The sequence below is a fragment of the Hyalella azteca genome, unplaced genomic scaffold, assembly GCF_000764305.2.
Source record: "Hyalella azteca isolate HAZT.00-mixed unplaced genomic scaffold, Hazt_2.0.2 contig16467, whole genome shotgun sequence".
NCBI classification, from domain to species: domain Eukaryota; kingdom Metazoa; phylum Arthropoda; class Malacostraca; order Amphipoda; family Hyalellidae; genus Hyalella; species Hyalella azteca.
In genome coordinates this window covers 125,096-152,221 of record NW_025946289.1, presented here as the reverse complement: position 1 = coordinate 152,221, position 27,126 = coordinate 125,096, and the positions used below count along the sequence as shown (strand labels likewise).

The window sequence follows — 27,126 nt, the reverse complement described above, 5'->3', positions numbered from 1 at the left end:
GAATTTCAACACAGCAACTTCACTATGTGTCGTTGGGTGAACCTGCCAGAATTTTTTTATAACTTGTCAGTATTTAATTTGTCTTTCTCATATGCAGGTACTATATTGTAGCATGTCATGCTGCGTACAGCATTATGTACTCATCAAGTAGTATACAGCATCATGTCACGCATTGTACTATACCATGTCATGCTGCGTATCATGTCACGGTAGCTGCGGTCTCACGTCTCTCCTCAGTTCTGCTTGGATTGTCACGTATAGGTCGAAAACCTTCACTGATGCTGCTGCTGCTGTCACTGCTGCCAGTGCTGCTGTCACTGCTTCAGTGCTGCTGTCACTGCTTCAGTGCTGCTGTCACTGCTTCAGTGCTGCTGTCACTGCTTCAGTGCTGCTGCCACTGCTTCAGTGCTGCTGTCACTGCTGCAGTGCTGCTGCCACTGCTTCAGTGCTGCTGTGCTGCTGCTGCTGCCACTGCTTCAGTGCTGCTGCCACTGCTTCAGTGCTGCTGTGCTGCTGCTGCTGTCACTGCTTCAGTGCTGCTGCCACTGCTTCAGTGCTGCTGTGCTGCTGCTGCTGTCACTGCTGCAGTGCTGCTGCCACTGCTTCAGTGCTGCTGTGCTGCTGCTGCTGTCATTGCTGCAGTGCTGCTGCTGCTGCTGCTGCTGCTGCTGCTGCTGCTGCTGCTGTCATTGCTGCAGTGCTGCTGCTGCTCTGTCATTGCTGCTGCTGCTACTGTCATTGCTGCTGCTGCTGCTGCTACTGCTGCTAATACTACTCAACCAATGTGGACAATATAGCTTATGATGGCGGTGTGTTGTTGTTCAAACTAATTCTGAAGATAATTGGAATGTTTTCAAAAAGTTTTTGAAGATAATACGAATATTTTCAAGCTAAATAAATCTGATGTGGCTTCTGTTAATAATAGCAGTTGATCTTTCTGCACAAATTCATATTTTTTACTACTTACGCTAAATATCACAGAGAAGAAGTCTCGCAAAAACAGATGTCGCGTTGCCTGATTTTCGAAACTTAACGATTCGGAACATTCACCAGCGCTCGCCTTCTGTGCCGCTTGTCCGCACAGTGCACAGCGAATAGATAACCATCGTTATAATAAACAGCTTTCAGTGCATAACACATATAACCATCATTGTGCATAATTAACACATCACACAAATAACCATCATTAAAATGATGGTTATTTGTGATTCGATTGGGAATAACTGTCTTTATACCAATCCTTTGTCGCGAGCTGCAACTCTCTCTTCTATTTTTCTTCATTTCTTTCTTTTAAGTTCAAATCCATTATTCAGTTTAATTTATTCTTAATACGTTAAAAAACGAATAGCATTGACGTTGTTGTAAATTTATAAATGATTAAACTAATACAAGCTATGATCGCAAATCCTCATATCGGCTATTCTAATTATTCGCACAAAAACATCCTAAGTTATTATCTATCCAATACGTATTAAAATCGATTAATTTTTAAATAAAAATTGTTGCTGATACGATTATCTACTCGGGCACGATCAGAGTTATGAATTATTCCTGATAACCGAGTTATAAATCTCAATGCTTTTCATGAACCAGTATTTTTTTGATCACTTCCTGTAACGCGTTGGAGTCTCCTAATGTATCTTCTCGCCTCCTGAAAGTGCACGTTTCTGTATAAATAACTTCATATTTTTATTCAAATTAACGCATTTTTTGGTTTAAATCAGTTCATGTTATGGTTTAAATTAATGCATAGTTTTAATTTAAATTACTGTATTTTTTAGTTTAAATTAACGCCACTAAGATAACCTTTTAATGGAACCTTATGTTTTCGAAATCGGAGCATTTTTACAGTCATACAATAATTTAATTCGATGGCTTATCTAGTGCTCTACTCGAGGATTATTCGCTGAATATATTTTGATGCCTCCTCTTTATTTAATGAGACCTGTATTGAGCCGCAGTTCTAAAAGTGATCGAAAAGTTTATCAACAATTTTTATGTGTTAAAACGGTGGGTAAAATAACTTGCGTGTCAAATTACATTCTTTCACGGCAGATTCAAATTTCCTTGACATTACAGGGCAGATTCAAATTGCATTCACTTAAATTTTACGAGATTCAAATCTGTTTGATCTCCGTTTTTGCAAGCACGATATTTGAATTTCAAAAACGGAATTTACTTTACTTCAAAATGTGCTCGGAAGTTTTTTGTCGACCTAATTTTGTTTTGAAGTAAAGCCCTTTTTTCATATTCATATCTCGTTTGAGGCGCGTATGTACCGCTAGGTAATCGGTAGACGGTTTTTTATCGCTGAAATTTTTTATTTAGTTTTCATTTAATATGTGTATGCTTTTACGACATTCAAACGATAGTATCGAGTAATTTGCAAAATTTGCACGTCAGATCCGAAGTAGACAACTGACATTTTCATTTCTAAAATCTTGCTCAAAATATAAGAAAACTTGCTCGAAAAGAAGTGGTTTCAGTGAAGAACTAGTTTTGAATTTGTCTGCGAGAAGTTTGTTTGGTCCGAACTCGTTTCTTGAAGGAGCAATTTTGTTTTATGTTAATTTTTCATATATAAAAGCTGCATAACAGTAAGCTTTTTTGATACATGTCGAACTACCTGCAGTTTGGGAATAGAATTTAGATTTTTTAGTATTCTCTGACCGATTAATCCACCCTTGTGGCGTCTTTTAATATTTTGTCTAAGGATACATTAAATTCGTTGATGCTATTCGTATTTAAAGGCCATATGCCATATTGTCCTAAAACTGACACACTCTTGGCCCGTAGCACTGATAGTTCCAATGAGCAGGCAAAGGGTTATAAATGAGTACACGTGGGATTTAATACTCTTGAAAAGCGTTATAAATAAGATGTGTAGGGAGCGTTAATAATTAAATATGTTCCAAATTGTGCTGCGCTTTACTATTTTTTTTAGAACCGCGTCGAGAAAAACTCCCACGGCGCCGCTTCTCAGCCAGACACGTACACGATGCGCGTGCAACCTGCACTCAGAGAAATAAGTACAACTTTGTCCAAATATCGATGAATTTTTTCCCTTTGTATGACTCACCCTGACCCAAGTTTGGCCCGGTAAATAGAGCGTTATGAATACGACCGCTCTCGTAGACGTTATCGATACGACCGCTTGAGAGCTACGACCGCTCTCTGATACTGCTGTGGGTAAGTGTCATTATATGGACAATGTGACCTATTGATTTCTCAGAGTGTAGGTGGCGAGACTGGCTATAAACGGAAATGCTGTTCCTTTACCACCGAGATTAAGCAAAAAATAAAATAAAATAAATTAATTAACAAATTGCATTGACGCTAACGTTAACGGTGAAATAAAAGTGATAATTCCGTTGAATTCGAAAGTTTTTCACTCGTGCAAATTCTCGGAAAAATATTCTTAACTTTACTGATTTCTGTTATATTGTGGCTGTAGCATGTCTTATCTCAAAAAATTGAAGCTGCCATACTCGCACTGTTCAAATACTGTCACACTTACTGCTCGAAGCAGTGATACGCTCCTGGGCCAGGCCAATATGGGTAAGGATGACCCACACAGGGGCAAATTGTGCATCGCTATTTGGACAAAATCTCATTCAGGGGCTAATGCATCGAGAATGTGATTTTTTATAATATTCCACAGCGAAGAAGCATAAAGTTATATCAATCGATGATGAAATGTAGAATGTAAATCTAACCATGCAGACTTGTATTGTAGATTTGTTCTTAAAACAATGTTCGAATTGAAGATAATTTTCTAAAATAGGAAATTATCTTTCAATTTTTTATCAGAACTTATATCGTGAAAGTTGATCTACCCCGGCGTGTTAGTTGCTGGAATTTAACTTGCTTTAAAAACTATGCTGCACCAAATAAAATGTATGGTTCGTGTTGTCCCAATAGTGACACACTTTCTGCCCGTAGCACTAATACTCCCTTTTGCCGGCACAAACTGGGCTAATCACACAAGGGCAAAAAGTGCATCGCTATTTAGCCAGGACATCCTCACTCATTTAATAGCCTCACTTATTTCTCTGAGTGTAGAGCCGCGTTCGTTGTCTCGCTTAGCGACAAACCAGCCACCGACCCTCACGTACCTCGCATGCTTTCTCCCCGCCAAATGAGATGGCGAAAACCAACAACTTTTTCGAATTGTTCGAGAAGCTGTAAAGCGGATGAAGCTTCACGCTTTCTTTCATTAGACATGCGTATTTTATTTCTTTGGTTAGATGCTCGTATTTTCTTTCTTGCATTAGTCGCGCGTATTTTATTTCTATCTTTGGTCGGATGCTCGTATTTTGTTTCTTTTTGTGGTTGGATGCTCGTATTTTATTTCTTTGGTTAGATGCTCGTATTCTGTTTCTTTCTTTGTGGTGAGTAACGTGATCATTATCATTTAATGAGGGTGAGTAACTTGATCATTATCATTTAAACTGATGATTAGAAGACGTACGCACACTCAGAGAAATTAGGAGTCTTTGTACAAATAGTGGTGCATTTTTTTATGCGGGTCATCCTAACCCTGTTCAGCTCGAAAAAAACGCATTTGTGTTACGTGCAGAACGGGTCACTATTTGGACAGTGTGACCCACTCATTTTTTTAGTGCACTGGGAATATCTTAGTTCTCTCTAGCTACTCTCGGTACACTCATAGAAATGAGCGAGACTTTGTACAAAAAAGATGCATTTTTTGCCCTGTGTAGGTCATCCAGGCCCACTTTCATCGGTAAAAAGGCGTATCAGTGCCGGAAGTGCATCACTAGTTGAACAAAATAGCCCATTCATTTTTCTGCGTGTGGAATCTAACGATTTGTTCCACTTTAATTTGCTTTGGAAATCATTAATTTATAATAAAAAATAAGGCTATGAAAAATCGACACATGAAATTAATTCAAATGAAGATTTGGTGAATTATATTGGCGTTTTCTTTTTTGCTTTTTAAATTTTCGTCATATCAGCAAACTAATGATATAAAAAATCGGCTTTGCATATAAATAAGATTGGCAATTTATTCGCAGACAAAGGGTTATAGGTAATCAAAATTTTCTTAAACCTGTTGTTACGTGGCTCATTGCGTGGTCGGTCGTCATCTTAATTTTTTTATTATATTAAAACACTCCCGTACGTAATGACCATTGAACCCTTCATTGACTTGTGATCGTCAAGGCGCTATCAAAGTTTCTTGGCAAATCGTTTGGGTGAATCAAGAGTACAACGAATCTTTTACAAGGTCAGCGCTTACGTTATAATGACTAAATGATAATTCGTAATTTGTATACTATGGAAAAGCTTTCGATTTTTGAAAAGTTTTGCTTTCAATTTTTGAAAAGTTTTACTTTCAATTTTTGGACGTAACCTCAATACTACGAGTCTATGTGTGTTCTTTCGTGATCAAAATGTTACCAATGTTATGTTATAAAAAATTATATTACACGTACTCTCTTATTTAGAAGATAATATTCTATTGTTAAATGCATCGAAATGTTCATTAAATCTCTATTTTGTTCTTGTCTCAAGATATATTTTCAGGTTCTATTTGAAAATGCTTAAGGAAATAACCAGAGTCAAGTCAATCTATTTTTTTTCCAAATGTAGAACATTATTTGGAACGTTTTGAAATGTCTGAACCAATTTATATGCGTTGACTATTAGCATGAGTTTCGAGTTTCTGCTGTTAGCAGTGCAGTCGTTTTGTTGTTTTTATCGTAATTTTCATTACTGTTTCATTTATTATTGTCTTCATCGTTATTATCTTGCAACTTGTTCGCTGGCTTCACTGAAAAAAATGAACGGGTCCTATTGCCCAAATAGTAACACTCTTTCTCCTTTAACACTGATCAATACGCCCTTGTATCAGACCAGACCGGGAAAGGATGACCCACACAAAAGCAAAAAGTACATCGCTAGTTGGACAAATTCTCACTCATTTCTCCGAGTGTTTGCTGGAAATCGTAAAATTTTACGGCTTTCCTGGCGAAGTCGTCGTGCGCACCCGGACCGCTGTAGTCAATATGACTACATGTCTATGTAGTCAAAGCAACATGAATGTTGTATTCCGTAAATTCATCTCCGATAAATATTTGCTTCTCGTTACGCTTGAATGACGATATGAGATCACACTTGAATGTTTGGTCAGAAATGAATCAACACAAAATCGATTTTTTTTTACCTTTTGTTGCTCCTAACAAATCTTATTGAATTTATCAATATTTCGACGTCCGCCATCTTTTTCTTTCGTTTGACTTTACAAAATAAGTTTTAAAATCATCTGGAATGGAAACATACATTCACGCATCTTCTGCATCGATTATCGTAAAGCTCATATTCACGTCGTATAAAAATATTTTTTCTCAACTTGAAGACGGAACGTTTGCACAAAATTTTGCTGACTCATGTGTTTTTATTCACTAAACTTCCCTGTCATTGCAGTCAAACCTGACGGCAGCTTCTGAATTTACAGATTCAGTTTTAATGCACGTCATTTAGTGCACTCAGAAAGATGAATGGGTCGTATTGTAAGAAATAGTAACGCACTTTCTAACTCGCAGTTGGAGCACTGAAATACTTTAGCCGGGCTAAACTGAGTCAGGCTGACCCACACTATGGCGTAAAGTGCATCGCTTTTTCGACAAAAAAGCCTCGCTCATATCTCTGAGTGTGCTGGTGATCACTGGTGCGAATGTTTTCCTTTTAGTATCATGATTCTTCCTTAGTATCATTATTACTCTGGCCATTATATCTAATGGTTATCAAGTGTATATTGTCGCGGAATATTTCTTTTTATGTTCTGGAAAGTTAGGATTTCGTGTTCGATAATATGAAAATTAGGTGAATTTTAATAAGTCATTTGAATTCTGCCTCAAATATTTTTTAGCTTTCCCGATGAAAAGAGGAAAAAATGAAATCATTTTGTTATTAATATATTTGATCGGAATGCGAATTTCCGTGGCTCATTTCACTCGGGTTGCTCTCACTCATTATTGACTATTAATAAAAGATAATTTGATGAACTAATATTAAAAATCAACCCAAATTTTCGTAAACTTCTCAAAGCACCAAATGAACAATGCATATTTTTTATTCAACTTCCTTATTTGGGCAAAATTTCTTCAACAACCTAGTCCATGAAAATATTGTTGGGGCCAGTGAAACCTTCGAGCAGAGCACAAGAGCTATCGTTGAAAAAATTCAGCTGGTGTGAATATCGTAAATTATTTTATTGACTTGAAAAAATAACATCGCGACCTGAAAGTTTCAGTGGCAGCTACTTTTTCTCAACGCTATTTCGTATTTTTTGTTTCCAACTTTCACTTGATTTCCCTTGAACTCGAGAGCGATGGTTTTTGTGGGCATTTGTGGTAGATTTTTACTGTTTCTCTGTGGATTTTTTGCTAGTGTTAGATTTTTAATATTAACTGTGGATTTTTTTTATGGTGGATTTTCACTATTCACCGTGGATATTTTTTGTTGGTGGTCGATTTTTACTGTCCTCCGTTGATTTTTTTTCGTGGTTGAATCTTACTATCCTCCGTGGATTTTTTCGTGCTGGATTTTTACTATTCGCCGTGGAAATTTTTGTTCGTGGCAGATTTTTACTGTTCTCCGTGGATTTTTTCGTGCTGGATTTTTACTATTCGCCGTGGATTAATTTTTCGTGCTGGATTTTTACTATTTGCCGTGGATATTAATCTTTGTTCGTGGTGGATTTCACTGTTCTCCGAGCATTTTTTTTCGTCCAAGTCCATATAGAATATGTACGAGATGTACATTTAAGAAAAAATTTGCAGTTTATTATTTTATTTCTCATAGTATATTTTATGTTTGTCTCAATTTATCTGCATTTTGGGCAAAATGTTACTGTCGTAAATGGCGGTTACTATTCTTAAGTGAGGTTATTGTTGATTTTGTAACTATAAAAAAACTTAATTTTCACAAAATATAGTTCTGATACATTTTATAGTTCAAGCCAAACATCCTGCTTTTCGCAATGTCAGATGACTTACAGAACCATTCGAGAACAAGTTGTTTATTTGACTTGCAGAACTATTCAAGGACTGGTTAACAGGTTTCTGTAGGCGAGAACTGTCTGGTTGCCTTACAGAACCAGACGAGAACTGGTTGTCTGGTTGGCTTACAGAACGATGCTAGAACTTTTGTCTGGTTGGCATACAGTACCAGGCAAGAACTTGCTGTCTGGTTTTCATACAGAACCATGCGTAGACTGATTGGCTTACAGAGCCAGTCATGATCTGGTTGACTTACAGAACCAGTCAAGAACTGGTTGACTTACACAACCGGTCAAGATCTGGTAGACTTACAGAACCAGTCAAGAACCGGCTGGCATACAGAACCAGTCAAGAACTGGTTGACTTACAGAACCAGTCAGGAACTGGCTGGCATACAGAACCAGTCAAGAACTGATTGACTTACAGAACCAGTCGAGAACTGGTTGACTTGCAGAACCAGTCAAGAACTGGTTGGCATACAGAACCAGTCAAGAACTTGCTGACTTACAGAACCAGTCAAGATCTGGCTGACTTACAGAACCAGTCAAGATCTGGCTGACTTACAGAACCAGTCCAGAACTTGCTGACTTACAGAACCAGTCCAGAACTGGCTGGCTTACAGAACCAGTCCAGAACTGGTAGTCTGGTGGTAAGCACGCAGTTCAGCGACCTCAGCGGCGCAGTGGCTGTGGTCACGGCCAGAACGCGCAAGTCACGCTCGTAATGAGCGGAGCTTCTTGTACGCGCCGGCGCCTCGAACGCTTTAACGCCCACCGTCTTCAAAAATTACATTTAGCCTTTTTCTGGATTTTCTTTCCTGAAAAATTTATTTGCTTCGAAATTTTAATGTTCCACCGCCCTCAAAAATTAGATTTAGGATTTTTCTGGATTTCCTTTCTGAACAAATTTATTTGCTTCGAAATTTTAATGTTCCACCGCCCTCAGAAATTAAATTTAGGATTTTTCTGGATTTTCTTTCCTGAAAAATTTATCTGCTTCGAAATTTTAATGATCCACCGCCCTCAGAAATTAAATTTAGGATTTTTCTGGATTTTCTTTCCTGAAAAATTTATCTGCTTCGAAATTTTAATGTTCCACCGCCCTCAGAAATTACATTTAGGATTTTTCTGGATTTTCCTTCCTGAAAAATGTATCTGCTTCAAAATTTTAAAGTTCCATCGCCTTCAAAAATTACATTTAGGATTTTTTTGGATTTTCCTTCCTGAAAAAATGATCTGCTTCGAAATTTTAAAGTTCAACCGCCCTCACAAATTAGATTTAGGATTCCTGATTTTGTTTTCAAATTTTTGTTGATGCCGGTTCTATTTTCGAAGCGACTTAGAGAGTAGCTTAGCAAGTTTCTGAAGTTATATTTCATCCCCGGCCTGATGATTGAACGTTAGATTGTTTTCCTAATAAATAAAGATTGCAGTCGATTGCCCGCGAATGGGCTCAAGTTAGTGCCATTTATTTTTTCCGATCATAAAACGGGGGCTTAAAATCAGGTCTTGTGCGAGTTATCGCGTAGAGTTCATTTTTTTATTCACTTTAAAGATGATGAATTTAATGAGAAATTAAGGACAAGCAGAAATAATTTATTCTCTTTTAATTCACATTCATCAAACACAAAACTTACAACCCAACGCTTGTGTTATGCTGGACATCGTAACGGAGTATGAACTACATTACCCATTAAATATGTCTTGATTTATAGGAATGAAAGCAACACTCAGAAGAATTAATGGATCATGATGTCTATATAGTGACACACTCTCGCACCCTCATCGCTGGCAGATAGCGGACGTAGCACTGATACGCCATTTTGTCGTGCCAAACTGGCTCAGGATGACCCATACGAGGGCAAAAAATTTATCGCTATTTGGACAAAGCTCCACGCATTTCTCAGAGTGAAGGCTTGGATACAGTGCCGTACACCATCAGAAAAACTTGTCTGTTCTAAGAACTGTCACCACAGATTGCGCTGAAAACAGGTTACCGACATGCCTGCCTCTCAAGAACCTGCTGCACGGTGCCATTCAACCCATTGCTTGGGGTTCTCTTGAACCACACGAGTATTCTCGAAGATTTTGCTCCAGAACATGGGATTCTGTTCTTGAACTCACGATTATTTTGCGGAACTCTAGAGATTCTCTTGCTGAATTCGACTTTTATGTTGATTTTATGTTGATTCGACTACGATTATTTTGCTGAACTCCATGCAGAGATTCTGTTATTGAAATTTACTTTTCTGTTGCTAAACTCGAAGTTTCTGTTGCTGATGGTAAAGTTTCTGTTACTGAACTCTATGTTTTGTCATCTTACGATTAGGGCTACGATACAATAAATCTTATTAAAATTGATTTAGTGCATATTTCATTATTTTAAGTTATAAACTTATCAGTTTTTTTGCAATGAATCATAAATAAGCGATAACTCATGTGCTCTAGTATACAACTTTATTTATTCAATTTTATTCATTCTCAATCGGCTCCAAAATAATGGCTGCTAACCGTGAACATATAATATAATATTTGAATAATTTGAATATTTTAATATTCGATAATAATATTTGAATTTATTCTGCTTGTCGCATCTGCCAAATCTAACTGTCACTTGTAGACTTGATATTTTTGAATCGTGTAAGAAAATAACCCAACTAGTGATAAGTAATTACTAGCAAATGATAGAAACCTTTTACTTTTTCACTAACTCTTCATTATTTGTTTTTAAAATGTGTCGTTGAATTCTCAAATTTCGCTTATGTCGAAAAGTCTTTCCGGACATTTTCTTCAATAAGTGAAAAATAATACTATGAAAAGTGTGCTAATAGCTTTTGCTGCCACTTCTTGCAAAAAGAGTTCGCTCTTAATTAAAGGTGCGGTTATTCATCTTATATAATAACCTCACGATTTCCCAATTATCAATTTCCATCTTTAATTCTATTTCTTACTTTTTCCAGGTCACGTTTTCAAAAATCCCGAACAAATTATGGTGAAGCTCGAGCCTGGAATAATGTGAGTACAACCTTCGCTTTCAGATTACTTATAACTTTATTTTTCTTGAATTTGGCCAACCTGCATATTCTAATCATGGTTATATATGTTATATTATATGTTTAAAATAGTTTCACCTTTTTTCCATCGCTACATCCCAGTGCTAAACCTGGAATGTTTAAAGAATAAGTAGAAATGCTAATTTTGCTCGAAAACAATATTGCGTCAACTTTCAAGTGTCTGTACTCGGCAAGATCAGAAAAAAATATAACTCAGTACTCACTGCAGTGAGTGACAGAGAGCGCATTTTCTCGTCGACGAAAACATGAAGTCACGGACGGACAGACGGACATGGCGAGCACAATAGTGCATTTTTTCCATAAATGAGAAATGCTCTAAAAAGAGTGCGGCAACAGCCACACCCCCAAATCAAAAAAGTGTGAAGTCAAGTCAAAAGGTGTATCAAGAATTGGCTGGGTCGTCTGTACGATTTAACTCTGAAGTTTAAACTCCCGTTTCAAAAAGTCGACGAATTTCTCAATCCGCTGTGACCTACAACACTTCTTCATTATCATTCAAATGCTAACAAAAAAGTCTATTCGTCATCAATATTTATTTCTGTCCTGAGGGAAAAATAATAATTCGAATTTTAGTTCAGGATCCAATGTTGTTCAAGATAATAGCGGATAATCGTATAATCGTATACAAATTGCGCCTGATATATATCATATTCAACAAGAACTATTTGAGAGAATGATAACATATAAAGGCAACACACGCGTCTGCATAACTATCAGTGAAATAATGTTTTCTCAAGTATGCAATTAATACGTTGCACGTGAAATAATATATTTCCTTCCTTAGTTGATTCTTTTCTATAGTCTGGTACTTAAATCTACGTTTTACTTTCAAAATTATCCTTTTCACTTCATTATCATTATTTTGAATAGAAACATCATATCTTTAAATTATTCGATGAATTTATTTTTCTTTCACTGTCATATATGACGAAGTAAATCGATGCGTTGTTCACAGAATATCCATTTCCACTTTCTGTCAAGCGACATTTTCAGGATCGAATTATTCACCATCCTTTCTTTCCTTATATTTTGTCTCGATCATTACTCTTTTTCGCCAACTTTCTTTCCTTATATTTTGTCTCGATCATTACTCTTTTTCGCCAACTTTCTTTCCTTATATTTTTCTCGATCAATACTTTTTTTTCACCAACTTTCTTTCCTTATATTTTGTCTCGATCAATACTTTTTTTTCGCCAACTTTCTTTCCTTATATTTTGTCTCGATCAATACTTTTTTTTCGCCAACTTTCTTTCCTTATATTTTGTCTCGATCAATACTTTTTTTTCGCCAATCCTCATTGACTTCGACTTGAGGAAAAACGGTGGCTTAATTGTACGTACATCCTTGCGCGGCTTGCACATCCTGTTGGCGCTTACCGGGCGAGAACAACGCTGTACACTCAGAGAAATAAGCAGGACTTTGTCCACATAACGATCCTTGGTCTTGTTTGAGTCACCCTCGCCCAGTTTAGCGAGCGGTCGTTTTGTCATCTTACTAATATAAGATGGGGCGACGATACAATGCATCTTAAAATTGTTTATTTAGTGCGTATTTCGTTATTTTAGGTTATAAACTCGTCAAACTAAATGACGTATCTGTGCTACGAGCAGAAAGTGTGTCGCTATATATGGACAATAAGACCGATTCCTTTTTCTGTGTAGAACAAGATTCTCCTTGTTCGATCGTCACCTATCGAACAACGTCTCTAATGGAGTCTTTATTCTAAGATAGCCTTAAAACTATTTTTATAACGTCTAGTTTAGTTTTTCTGGTATCCGTATGGGGATGCGCAGTGAATTGTTCACATTATAAAACATTAGTTTACTCGTCCCAGTATCACTATGACAATATAATAAACCAGCATACCGCAATATCATTGTAAATATCTCAAATATAATTGTAATTATATAACATATAATTGTAATTATATTAATCACAATACTAGTTCGCCAATCTCATTCAAGATCAAAGTACATGGGAAAACGGTACAGGTTTTTTTGAGAATCGGACAAGCCTTGAGACTGGACCTGACCACGCCCATGTTCACCCGGTCACTGACCCCCAAACTTGCATGTATAAGCATACACGTGCTCTCAGAGCTAGCACTCAGAGAAACGAATGGGTCAAATACTGTCCACATATATAGTGACACATATTCTTACAACAGCCCGAGCAGGGAAACTCATATATACGTACATGGAGCCAGACTGAATCTGGATAACCAACAGAAGGGTAAAATAAGGATCGCTTCTTGGACCATTGCCACTCATTTTTTTAGTGCTCTTGATATGCATTTCTAGGTTCATGGTCATTTGTCCATCATAAATTCAGGTACTCCTAACCCCGAGAAGTGATATTCTATCTCCCGTTTTAATGAGAATTTGTTGCTGCTACAAAAATTCGGCGACTAGTTCAATTTTCTCTCGTATTTGAATAATAATGATATTTCGATTAATAATGAGCGATTCAAGCACAGTTTAGTAAAGTTGATCGAACTACAGTACGATGCCGGTGAGGGTACATTTTATTTTTCAATTTTAATTTTTAATCAAGGCGTTATTAGGTGACCGATGTGACCATAAGAGAATATAAGAATGATTTTTAATGTTCCCCTTTACCACATTTCACTGGTAAATTTGAGCTACATGGAAAATTTTTTCACTGTGAATGGAATGTTTAATAGCACGAGAATCCGAACTGTTCACATACCGTGACCTCTGGCTTCTTAATCTCTAGCAGTCTAGCGCATGAAATTTTGTTTATAAAAATACAAAAAAAATTTCATGCCGCGTCGATCAGATAAGAATGGTTTCTTAAAATAAACCTTTCAATTGTTATTTTTTGTCTGATATTTTTGATATTTTTTCCTGCGCATTTAATTTCATCTTCAAAACGAATTGCAAATCAACTTTTGAGTCAAAATTACATATTATATTTTTATTAGTTCCTCATTGATTGGGTCCATCATAACTAAAGGGAATTGTATCCTATTTATGCGTGCCAGAGCTTGTATGTTTATGGTACGCCGTTTTTGGCACAACGTAATTGGGGATATTCGTCGCATTTTATTAATGATTAATGAACAACATAGGAAAATGTAAATTATTTTAGTCAGCGTGCGAGTGAGCTTCTTTGAATTATAGTTGGGAAGTTTCTTTATTTATATATCATTCACATTCGAGGATATTTCGTAGAAGAGCACAGTTCTGAATAGTGTTATACTCGTACTTTTCGCCATTGAAGTCTAGCTAGCTGTACATGCCCGTGATTTAGCGCAACGTAATTCTAACATTTTCTATAGTTTACCAGTAGCTCGTTTTCTGCGGATCGATTTTTGATCATTTTCTATTGTCCAGAAGCAAATTTCATGAGGTACGCTGACAGATGTAAAGATATACGAAAATGTCGAACTCGATTCAATCTCAAAATTGTTTCCTTATTTTTTGTCTTGATTTATTTCTCTCCCAGAATACGTCAAGCTTTTTCACATTGTTTACTCAATTTATTTTTATTTTTAGTTGAATAAGGTTTCCTCTCGTTTAATTAAGCGGATCGCAACATTTCATTAAGCCAAGCAGGCGTCGGACAAATTTACGGCCGAACACGCGGCCGGTACCACGGCCACTTTCCAAATTCAATTCAACCAAGAAATATTTCCCAAAGTAAACTTCGATTTCGATATTTTTTATTTGGGAACAGTAAAAATCGACGCTCGATGAAACTTGGTACACGTATTCATTATGACCTAACGGTGGGTGATTTTTAGCTCATGAAAAATTGTCTATTTCACCTTCATTCGTGAATTATATGACAATTCGTGCAGAAATTTGCAGTGACCAAGAAATTCCTATTAAACTACTGAATAGATTTGAAAGAAACTTTGATTATATATTCCTAACCTTCCTACGATGATGTTCAGGAGCCCGTGAAAGTTTTTTCGGTTTTACCTTCATTTGCGATTTTTTCCCTATCTCACCTTCTTTCGTGAGTAATAGAGCAATTTGGGCTGAAATTTGCACTGAATTTGGATATTGGCCGCGTGTCCGGCCGTAAATTTGTCCAAGACGTGCCTAGTCTGCACCCGGGGCCCAGACAAATTTGTACAGTTGTTTCGTATTTGTTCATAGTGACAGATAAATAAGTCTACCGAGTATTTATTACGTAAATTAAAGTTCACTTTCATCAAAAATCCATTAAATTGGCTCTTGGATCCTGACTTGACCAATGCTAGATATTTCGTTCCATCTGTTCAAGCTGAAATATTACACCGAACGAGAATAAACGAGTTCAAACCGTGTGACGGGCAGTCGCACATAAGATACCAAATATTGTGTACAGTTACTATTTGCTGTTAAGAATGGATTATTCAAAGTAATGTTCTTTTCTTTTTAATGCGGTTGTGCAATAAATTTTACGAATGGAATTGTGTTACTGGCAACACTAGTAAGGCGTTGAGGGGTAGGAACTGACTGAGCCGCGTGCTTCCTCTCCCCTAAAGCCCCACTCCCCAGAGCTTCCCAGTTCACTACTCCCCAGCAATAAATTCAGCATTTGTTCAGTTTACTTCGTGATGCGTGACGTTGAGGTTGAAGCGTCAGAAATGTCAGGTTTTATAACTTTGGTTTGAATATCATGATATGGCAATTAAATTTGAGAACAAGCGGTGGGTATTCTTCTCAGTTTATTATTTGTTCGGGATAGAGAGTGTTAGAATTTCAATATTCATAGTGATCAATAATGTTATGAGCCTATGAAGTCGCCTGGTGTGTTTTATTGATTGAGAAAATTCAGGGTTTCAATGTTCCAATCCAAAGCTTGCGGAAATGCCATTGTACTATTTATATTGCTGTGACAAACTAAGTTAGGTAACTAGTGGAAAATTTACGGCTCCAGGTATCACCATACTCCAGTAATTGTAAATTTATGCATATTTTGGTATTTAAATGTAACCATTGCTAGCGTTTAGAATTAGCTAGATACATAACCAACGCTTACGTACCGTCACTTACGAAATATTCGACTCCGGCTGTGATGAATTTGATTACAATTAGCTAAGTAGTAATTAGGTAGGACTCTTACTCGTAGGACTTTTACCATCAATAACACATCAGTCGCCACTCAGCAGTTGGTACTGCATTTAATCCGCCGCTCTTCAATAAAAACAGCACAATTCTGGTCAGAATTGTTTTGTAGGTTAAGTTGACCACATAATAACTAAGAACCTTTTTTTGATCGCGCTAGAATCCTGGGGCTCAGTCTAGAGAATCCTGGGGAATCCTGGCTAGAATCCTGGGGCTCAAAGTCGATCATTTCTCCGACATAGGTAAGTGGAGGGCGGTGGCGAAGTTGGTGACATTGACGGTAGTTAACGAGCCAAACCAGTTCGTGATCGTAAGTCGTCGCTCCTGCAAAATATCTCCTGCAGGAATCACTTGAAACGGAACAAACACTCCGCGAAACGATCTTTCTTTACTGAAAAAAATTGCGATATTCCATTAAGGCTGGCGCCATCGCTGTTCGAACTTGGTGTGACAGCTTGACATCAATGATAATAATTCGTTTATAATTGCGCAAACTGCTTCATCGTTGCGCAGTTCTAGGCTGACAAGTTGCAATGTGCGGGAAATCTAGTTATGCTGTCGCATGCGTGGTCAGCCGCTAGGGTTATTGTGTTCTCCTTACAAGTCTAACCTCAAGGCGACCACGTAGGTCGAAACAGCTGAGACTGAATTGGAAAACTAAAACGGGATAAATTGAATGTCACTCATCAGCGGATGAAGTGGCGCAGTACCTAGATTCGTGATATTTTTTTGGCGTTATTCATTGTGATGATGAATTTGTCATGTGTACGTCAGCTCTCTTTGTCTTTAGAATCAATCTCAACTATTCATGTATTGTAATTTCGTTAATATTTAGAATTTAATTTTGGTCCGTCAGAGGCGTCAGTTCCCGTTTGCTACTCATCCCATTCCTACATGTTTACCCCCAGCATCTTATTGATAATAATATACCATGTTTCTCAAATTATGATTTTTTACCAATTGGACTTTTTTGTGTTGGTTAGTTAAAAAATATTTTCAACCCACAACGTTAGTGATTTTGTGGAAACGTTATTCTAATTGACGTACAAGTACAACTGCTGTCGTGACGCAAGCCTCTGGCTGACAGCTTAATAAAATGGTCAAGTTCAATCAACGCTAAATTAATCGTTAATAGGCGTAATAACGCATTTTTTAGAATTTTTAACTTTTCTGCGGCTTATTTGATAGGATTGAGAGGGAAAAGTATTAAGATTGACCAAACAGGCTTTTCCTGGCTGCCGGCTGGGAAAATCCAAGAAAATCAGTTTAGCTACTTAATATTCTAACGTCGTGTCATCGCTTGCACCTGTCGTTTTGTGGACTTGAAGTAGCTTAGAAATTTTTACCTATTGAATGAGTCATGCGATTTTTATTATTGTGAATGATCTGCAGCCAATAATGAGGTTGAATTAGTCCATCAATGTTCCAATATTTTTTTATTATAAGTGGACTTGGAATGTCAAAGTATCCTGGATAAGACGTGCAGAAATATGCTTTTGCTTGAATACTGATATTGTTTGGTGTCGATAATGTTAGTGGCAGTTGTAATAATTTTGATGTTCTAATAACCTCGATTATTATATATTTGTGTGTGTATAATTCATTTAATTCAGTGTATAATTCATCCATTTCTCGCCCGCAGCGCCAAAGGAGAGGAGGTTGACAACGGCTGCGTGGTGCGAGCGCGCGGATTGCCATGGATGAGCTCGGAGGGAGAGATCGCTAAGTTCTTCAGAGGCCTCAACGTCGCCAAGTGAGTCAAACGTTATTTTTTCAACATTTTAGTCGTAGCACCGTTGACAATTAGCCTGTATATGCTAATAATCAATTTATGTCATTTCAATACCAAGGCAAGAGTTGTGGGTGCCAATCTCCGGCATTACGGCTAAACTAATTTCTAAGGCAGTGAAAATATCATCTGTAATATTATCATCATAATATTTTGAAGCTCTGGGTGTATAAATTTTTTTATGTATCAACATAAGCAATTACGTGGTAGTAGAAAGCTTCGTGATTGACGGTATTTTTGGGTGGTTATGTTCGCACGGATCGCGCCTATCTAAACTCGTTTTCTTATTGTCTTCCATCAAAAATCGTTTTCTACAAAGAAATAAACCTCATTAAGCATTTTAGTTTTTGAGCGAAACTACTTTAATCTTGGAATGACCTTTATCAGAAAACTTTGACTTCCGGCAGAAAGAAAGCAAGAAAAATTCACTGATAAAAAACAATACTGTCAAATGTTTTCATATTGTACATTTCTCTTAATTCAGTTACAATGGTATTTTCACTGTGATGAATTTTGTTTATGATGAATGAAACATTTGACATGGAAAGTGTTACCCTTTCGTCTCTACGTAACCTTTACGGTAGTCCTTTACTCATTTTCCTGTGAGTACTAACTACTCTATGGAATTAAGTGTAGTTAGCCGACTTAATCATCAAACATGGACGTTGGTGCCACAGTACCTACACACATTTGTTGAGATAAATGTGTGAAATTTCAACTTAACAGTCTTCTATTATTCATTATAATTTTCTTTTCATTGGTCATTTATTTCCGCACTTTAAATAAACAATGATTCCACTGCTGGAATTTACGGAAATAAAAATTAAATCTTTGCTGTCAAAACCCCATGCCGTTATCATCGGTTATGTTATAAATTTCTGAATAACAGATGTAGAAAAGCTTGAGATAAAGAAGCCACGAATTTGACATACAAGTTCTTTCAAACGAAACTGTTTCTAAGTTCATTAATCGAGTCATGGTCTTGGTGTGCATTTTCAAAATCTCAATGCGTAAAGGGCTTTCCATGTTAACGATCGTGTTATGCATCTAAAAATAAATTAAATTATTGTTGGAGATAGTATATATCAATAATTTATTTTCGCTTTGAAATTATCATAGAAACTCGCTGTGTGGTGATTTATATTTGGCATTTTTATGCGATGCTCATAACGAACATCGTTTCTACTAAGTTAACACTTGCTCCTTAGATGTGGACTTCATATCTAAAAGTGTATATACGTACCTGTGGCTATGCCAAAAGCCTTCTAAATTTCGAAAAAATGTGCCGGAAAGTAAATGTGCTGACAATTATGGCATAATTGAAATGACCGAGTGGCTGTGCACCACCTACCGGGGTTACGGTCTTCGAAATCAACCTTAATATATGATAAGACTTTGATGCCAAATGAACAATATCATAGTTCATTAATTAATATTCTTGTTGTGTCTTCCGACTGCACGTGGCTTGTTCCAGGTATGAAGGCTTTCGCGCGTCGCATATGCATTGTTTATCAAACAACGATGTCGTTGTCGACACAGCCGCTGCTTGAACAATCTCAGTTCTCAGTGTGTGAGGTGTAGGCCTAAGAGTATGAGGTGTGTGCTGATCTTGTTCTCAATTTTGCTAATAATGCATCGCAATTGCATTAAATGTGTTTCAGGAATTAAATTTAATTTCCCAATTTGAATGGTATCGGCTGCTGATGTTTGTTTGTGGTCTGACAATTCGCAGCTACTCTGGTCGAGTCGAATTGTCGGGTCGGGTCACTTGCAAAAAAAAATTGTCATATGCTCCTAAGTCCTCGACGCAAGTACATCGTCCAAAATGTCGAAGTCACTTTAACATGTTTTATTTTTAATCCGAGAAGCTGCTCATGGCAAAAAAATCCCATGAATATGTTAGTATCCAGGTTTTTCATGTTCCGCTTTGCTTTTTGCAAGCCATGTTCAAGATATTCCGTTTGACCTCTAAAAAGTTGTTAAAAGACCCATTTTCTCTCACTTTTTATAATTTGAAAATGATGCATTTTAATAGCCCGTCTGTAAAGAATAATGAGTGTGATTCTGTGTTACAAAAAAATTAAAAATTAAATTAAATTCAATCGTCAGCTATAGAAAGATCGGGTTCCAAAGGCCGGATCCCTTGTGAATCAAGTCACGAAAAGTTCAAGAATCGGCAACAGGCCATGGGCCTATTTCTTCAACGCCGACACTTCTATTCTATTCTATTAAAGATGAGCAATGTATGGTTTTCTCCTTTTGATATTCGAGTTATTGAAGGCATCTTAGAATGGAAGGGAACACTGTTGTTATTTGACGCTATAGATTCAGACTAAAAATTACGAGTTCATCAAAAATTGTGAGCTTTTAAGACGTTTACGTCACTAGTTTGGTTGGCTTTTTTTATCAAAATGTAATTTTTTCAACTGTGTATTTTGCATACAGTTTACAAACCGTTTGATTTTGTTAAGAAAATTTAGGCTAAGGGTCATGGAAAGCTTCAAAAAGCATCCTTTCACGTACGTTCCGTTATTTAACGGAATAAATCTGAATGGATTTATTCGCTTGTTCCATAATATCTAAATTGATTTGAAAAATTTATATCATAAAATGATGAATTGACGTGCAAAATTTAAGCGATTCATCAATATTTATTACATTAAAATAATTTTTCAGTATTATAAATGACTAAATTATTGTGTTCTTTATCATCTCTAACACTATATTATGAAAATTACCGGTAACAATTGTTTTATAGTATACGAGTGTATTGGCACAATGTATTCTTTCCACGTAGAACGCGAGCTCCTACTTGGGAAAGTATTCAGAAAGTATCATATTAACAAGCTAGTTCATTAAAGAAGCTACTTCATTAATTGTTCCTGCAGACTCAGCAGTCGGATCTCTCATAAATGCTGCTAACGCTGCATTTTCATTACATGCATTGTCGCTAGAAATGCTGAAAGAAAGTGGCGAGGGAAATTATTGGTTTTGTTCGCACGTTTATCGTCTGTTCTTATTTTGTTTCTGTTGTGAGGTCTTTTACCTCACCCCCTATGCGCCTTCGTTATATGATCAGTCATTGACCAAGACGTTGTGGATGCAGATTACCGAATCACTCTTGGTGCTGAGGTTCTGAATAGAATATGAACACTTATTAGGTTAGAGATGAATTGATGTAAATTCCAAGATAAATTCGCACGGTTGTTGTCAGTTGTAATTTGAGAGGAGAAGATATGTGTTTCAATTTCCTTGCTGCGATCTCATCGGTCGTTATACCTCAAGTCTCATCACTTTCCTCGATTTTATAATCTTTCTCGTATAAAGTGATTAAAATTTATAATCTAATTAAATGCTCTCTGTCGTTCATCAGAGGTGGAGTTGCCCTCTGCCTGAGCCCACAAGGTAGACGTAACGGCGAGGCTCTCATCAGGTTCCTGACGAGCGAGCACCGCGACATGGCCTTACGACGACACAAGCACCACATGGGCGGCCGCTACATCGAGGTCTACAAAGCTACCGGCGAGGACTTCATATCTGTTGCTGGAGGTCAGTTTTGTGAACTCGGGGCATATTTTTGTATATTTTTTTCACTAACATGCTTAAGTGAAAGGTGTATATCAAAGTCTTCGTTGCTGGAGGTCAGATTTGTAAACTCGGGTTATATTTTGCACATATTTTTTCACTCACTATGTCACTAACATGCTTAAGTGAAAAAGGTGTACTACTATATCGAAGTTTTCGTTGCTGGAGGTAAAATTTGTAAACTCGGGGCATATTTTTGTATCTATTTTTGTATATATTTTTTTACTTATATGCTTAATTAAAAGGTGGTTATCGAAGTCTCCGTTGCTGTAGGTTAGTTATATGCTTCTGAAGCATATTTGTTCATTTACATTTTAGAAACAATTTGATATCGAGCTTTCCGTTGCCGGACATCAGTTACATACACTCAGGACATATATTTGTGGTTGTGTGCTTAAAATGACGTGGATATCGAGGTCTAGTAGACTTCCGCCGACGACTTCTATCACCGTTGCTGGATACCAGTTATTCTACAAAATTAATTTTAATAGTCATTGCGGTAATTGACGGTTATCTTAGCTTTTTTGTTTGTCCATTCACCGCGCGATAACCTTTCTTTCTTGGCAGTATCCGTTTCTTATCTTACTTTAGTTTCTTATTTATAACATATGTACTATCGGAACGTATTCCTGCTGGCATACCGGCTGGTATTGGCTGACAAAACAAAAACCAATTTACTGTATCTTCACTCTCCTCTACATATTTATGGAATGGTTCTAAAGTTTTAAAATGCATTGGCTTTCCACCAATTGGTCACGTTTGCGCTCATCAACTGAAGTGATCATGATGTATCAATACTATTCCTTTATCGATATTCTTGTACGGGAGGAATAAATTGCAAGAATTGATGTATGAATATTATTGCAGCGTCAGTTTTTATCAACTCGTACCTGTTTGCATGGATAGCATTTAAAATTTATTTGTCTCACTGTTCAGTCTACAATTGACCCGATCAGTTTTGGAAAAATTCATATATACGAATTGAATTAATTTTCTCGTGTCTCAAATATATTTTTAGTAACTTTGTACAAATTTGAATTTTAATATTGTCGATCTGTGCGCAATTAGCAATAGTGTTAGTACTGTAATTTTATTAATTTGTAATGTAGTTAGTTCATCAATTCCGAATTGTACGCCCGGTCATTCCTTCATCTACCATTTAGTTAAGAACATCGAATCTAAATCCAATTGAATATTTATGCTCGCTGTTTTAGAAGCATCACATCTCTTCTTTTATTTGATGTGGTCTCTCGTATACAGCAGGCGGGTGCTACAATATATGTATATATGTTGCCATCGTATACAATATTTTCGTCATGTTATGGTATTTTCTCCGCGCATTACACATTCAATTCTATGCGTTTAGTGCTTATTTGTTTGTACTCAATTCCTTACGTTCCCAACCAAGAACAAGTCATATGTTTCGAAGAGATATCGTAAGAATTTTAATATGTTGATTATTTACGTAAAAACTTACGTCGTGATTATTCCTCGTGAATACACGAGGCATTGATAGAATCATTAGTGACAAAGTGTCTTGTATCCGTATTATATTGGTTATTTGCTGTTATCAACAGCTGCGTGTTTACTCGAGTAAGTGGTTCTCTTTTTTGAGATTTCGGGCAGCTCTGCCGATAGGGCCGGCTGACAAAGACAATGTCTCCCTCCATGCCTGCCTTATCTAACTTCCCATCGTCCTGTTTGATCTGGTTTGAAGTATAAAGAAAATGCTTCCCGTCTAAATAATAATTATCGTTTCATTATTTCGGGATTTTTATATTTTCTTTCTTAGCCAATCCCGTTAATTCGGAATTAAAACATTTTTTACTGTATGTATTCAATGCGGTATAGTCAAGCAAATCTTCATATCAATGCCTCTGTTTGATTAGTGCTGATTGTGTCTTTCACGTGCATCTTAGCTCCATCAGAAGTAAATAATATTATACTAGAGATTCGTACAGTGGCCATTTTCTTGCTGTATCTGTTTGTGATGGTTCAGTAAGGTTTCGGTTGTGGTGTGGTATCCTTATTTCAGAAATTACTTCGTGAAAACTACCTCGAGACGACTTTTTATTTCGTCTATTTCAATTATTATATGTCGATCAAACATCTACCACTATATAGACGATATGCGGATTATTAATATTTACCAGTACTCAGTTAAACTATTGACACCTGATAACTATTTACACCTGATACTACATTGATCATCACGAATAAATATTTAATTTTTAATGAGTTAGTGATCATCTTTTTTTTTCTCAGAACGGTTTGTCATTTTTTCTGACAGCTTGCGTCGGGAATGCTGTCCAAGAACTTTCAACGAGTACTTTCACGATTACTAAAGTAATTTAATTTTCCTAACCACTTAGACTTCCAATTGCTGGATACGTCTGCATATTATTATTTCGATTTATTTATTGCTGCTTCTATTTATCAAGATAAGCGACATATCGATTACTAGACCGTTCTCTCATTAGCTATCGTGAGCGATAGTTAATTGATCACCTATCCTAGGTAATAAAAACTCGATAATTCCACTTTTTAGCATCACTATCCGCTATTTTCGATTAAGGTTGATTAGAAATGACGAACTTTACAATTATCCTTAAGGGGACCGGCTACCCTAAAATTTTCAAATGTTGGCGTTTTTCGGTTTTTGTGCTCATCTGAAAGCTGGAATTCTGCTCTTTCCAATGGTACCAATGCCATCGCTGTACGCCAATATTTACGTTCATGACGTCTCTTTAAAGGGAAGCGGGTGGGAGAGTTCTTTAAGTAATTAGATATAAAGTAATTAGCTGCTGAAATCTTTGAATATAGTTTCTACTTGAGTTGTGCTGCAGTTACATGCTTAGTCTCATCTTAAAGCTGACATTCTGAGCTTTCCAACGATACTACTGCGATTCATGTACGGCAATATTGACGCACATGGCCGGGCTTTCATGGGGGGCGGGGGGGTGGAGTTCCTTAACTAAATAGACCTAAGAAAATTACAGCGGCAAGACTACATATCTTGGTGTATCTGGCATCTGAGCTCAGTTACCCTCCTAACATTGTACGTAGAGGTGCGCTACAAGTTGCTGCTAGCATCCTTGAGTGGATTAAGCTACAGAAGTCAGTAGTTTGGTATCCATGCTACATTGAGTGCCTATTTCGAGGCGCACAGGACTTAGTCGCGCCGTCCTGAAAAGTTCAACTTATTGTCACGGAAAACCTATCTCCTCCTACAGTTTTCAAGCTACAGCAATGAGAGTTATATCATTCGATTCGTAAAGACCATATCTATCGACCTAGCCATCGCTTTTTTTGAATTTGTGCATGGTTCGTCTTATATATGGGGAGAAAGGGGGGAGGGGGTGAAAAAATGGGAAAAACGCGCATAAAAAAAACTATGGGGAAAATGAAAAAAAGGGATGGCAGAGTTGATAGGTATGGTCTTTACGAATCTAATGATATGTGTCTCGATATTTTAGGACGATATTTGTGGGAGGAGATGGATTTTCTATAGTACCCGTTATTTGTCCGTTTTCTATGAATATCACGTTTTCTATCAATTTTTTCGAAAAAATAATAGAAGTAAAATGTTATTATTTTTACATTTTACGTATGTATGTGAAGTTTCATGATGATCGGATAATAACTGTAGGAGTTATAGGCTACCTCGGTTTTAGGGTAGCCGGTCCCCTTATAAGTGAAACTTAAAGTGATAATTTCTACAGTAATATTTTTATTCGTAAAGTGTTGGTAGTTATTCTGAACAAATTCTATTACCGACGAACGTGAAACGTAGAATATAATAAGGAAATTTTCGATTACGTTCAGACCATTTTATAATGGTGCTGCACCTCAGACTTGATATCGGACGCGATAACTTATCAGCTTGCTATTAGCATGAGATTATTTGCTGTGTTAGCACTGGTGTCTCATAGTCATTTCCCATGATTACACAAGCCAATTGGTACCACCCTAGTCGGGTACCTGCTCGTTGAGTGGACGCAGATACGTATGGGCACTCTTTGGCTGATGTTCCTGAGAAAGCCAAGTGTGTTTATGAACGGTCCTTGGCTTTTTGATAAGATGGAGAAGCGATATCGCTCGGACTCGCTCGTATCGAGATAAGGTAGAGGCTGCACACCGGCCCTCTTACGTCGTCTGTTTCATTCTGTACGGCTCTAGCGCCGCGTCAATGACGCTACCTATCAGGCGTGTGATGTTAAAATTACGTTGATGTGACGTTGTTTCAACAATAATCTAACAATCAACGTTGTTTCGATGTCATATGACTGGTATATAGCTTGCTTGTCAGTCCGCATAGAATAATTTCGTTTCCGTTTTACTTAATTTGAGGTTCAAAGGTCATAATATCGGCAAAACCTCTCAGCTGTGATCTGTTGTGCCAAACACTTTGGGAAAGCTGAACTTGAACTTTGTGTCATAGGCTCCGTGTTACTTGATAGGAAAGTGAAGCGTGGTGATAACTTCGAAGCTTTATTTTTCTCGCGATGTGTTGTAGCTCTGCTAATGTGCTCCCTAGAACTCAAGAAGGAACTCTACAGCTCTGGAACTAGATTTTTTTATTTTTGTTTTATGGATTTTTCATTTTTGGTTTATAACGGTAATGTTGCACCTTTGCAATGAGCCGTGTTTAAATATTTCCAATAGAGCAACTTTTCCGCCTAGGTTTATACTCGAAATGCGAATGAAGACGATGTTCTTTAGAGTTTAGAATTAGTCAACTAATGTAGCGACAGTAAATTGAGTGTCACGTCATCTATTTACACACGACCGTTCTCATAATTTAATTGGATTTGCATTGTTAGAGTATAATCCAACTAAGCATTTTCGGTCCTTTCTGGATATTGTTTGAAATGTACGGAACCCTGTGTTTTTTTATTAGTGATGAACTTGATTAGATAAGATAATAATTCGCAATTTGTACAATTTGACGCGCTGTTTACTCTCGATTGTAATCGTAATTTTAACACGTTTATTCATTTACATATTTTCCAGTTCTATATTCCACTGAATTTCTTTTCAAATTTGTTTGTTCATCTAAATCGCATTTACTTGTGAAATATCGTGTGGCGATACCTGCATGAAATTCATTAATGGGCAAAGTTCTTTGTAAGGTTCAAACCGTCAGAGATTTTAATTTCCAATCTAATTCATAGCCAAAAATCTTTGGCTACACGTCTTTATATTCACATATCGTATAACTGAAGCGTTGCTTCAAAAATACTGGCTTTTAATTCGGGACAACTTCACGCGACTGGAGATTGAATTTAATTTAAATTATTAATTTTTTTCCTATTCTTGTATTCACGTTTGCTTGTGTGACATACTGAATTTTTTTCTATAATTGGTTTTAAAACTTGTGTTTGAAGCACCTTCTAGCCCGATCTCTGTCGAGGTGTCTGGAAGTGTAAGATTCATCGTTTGATAACTTGCCGGTTCCAATACTGTGAACGTCGGATTCCACGTCATAGGCATAGAAATGCATGCCTAAAATTTGGCTGTTATTCCTGAGCAGGCTGCTGTGCAGGAAGGAAGTAGTGTCACGTCATCTTTTGT

The 27,126-nt window shown here is 36.9% G+C and overlaps 1 protein-coding gene across 1 annotated transcript in view; it reads left to right on the top strand.

Annotated features, from left to right (window-relative positions):
- Positions 1-10,962: 10,962 nt before the first annotated feature.
- Positions 10,963-27,126, top strand: part of LOC108671834 (RNA-binding protein fusilli) — a 37,092-nt gene continuing 20,928 nt past the window's right edge. Inside the window, exons 1-3 of the mRNA XM_047884922.1 lie at positions 10,963-11,038; positions 17,821-17,931; positions 21,341-21,516. Coding sequence (XP_047740878.1) covers positions 11,013-11,038; positions 17,821-17,931; positions 21,341-21,516 — 313 coding nt within the window. The 5' untranslated portion in view covers positions 10,963-11,012. The remainder of the gene's footprint in view (positions 11,039-17,820; positions 17,932-21,340; positions 21,517-27,126) is intronic.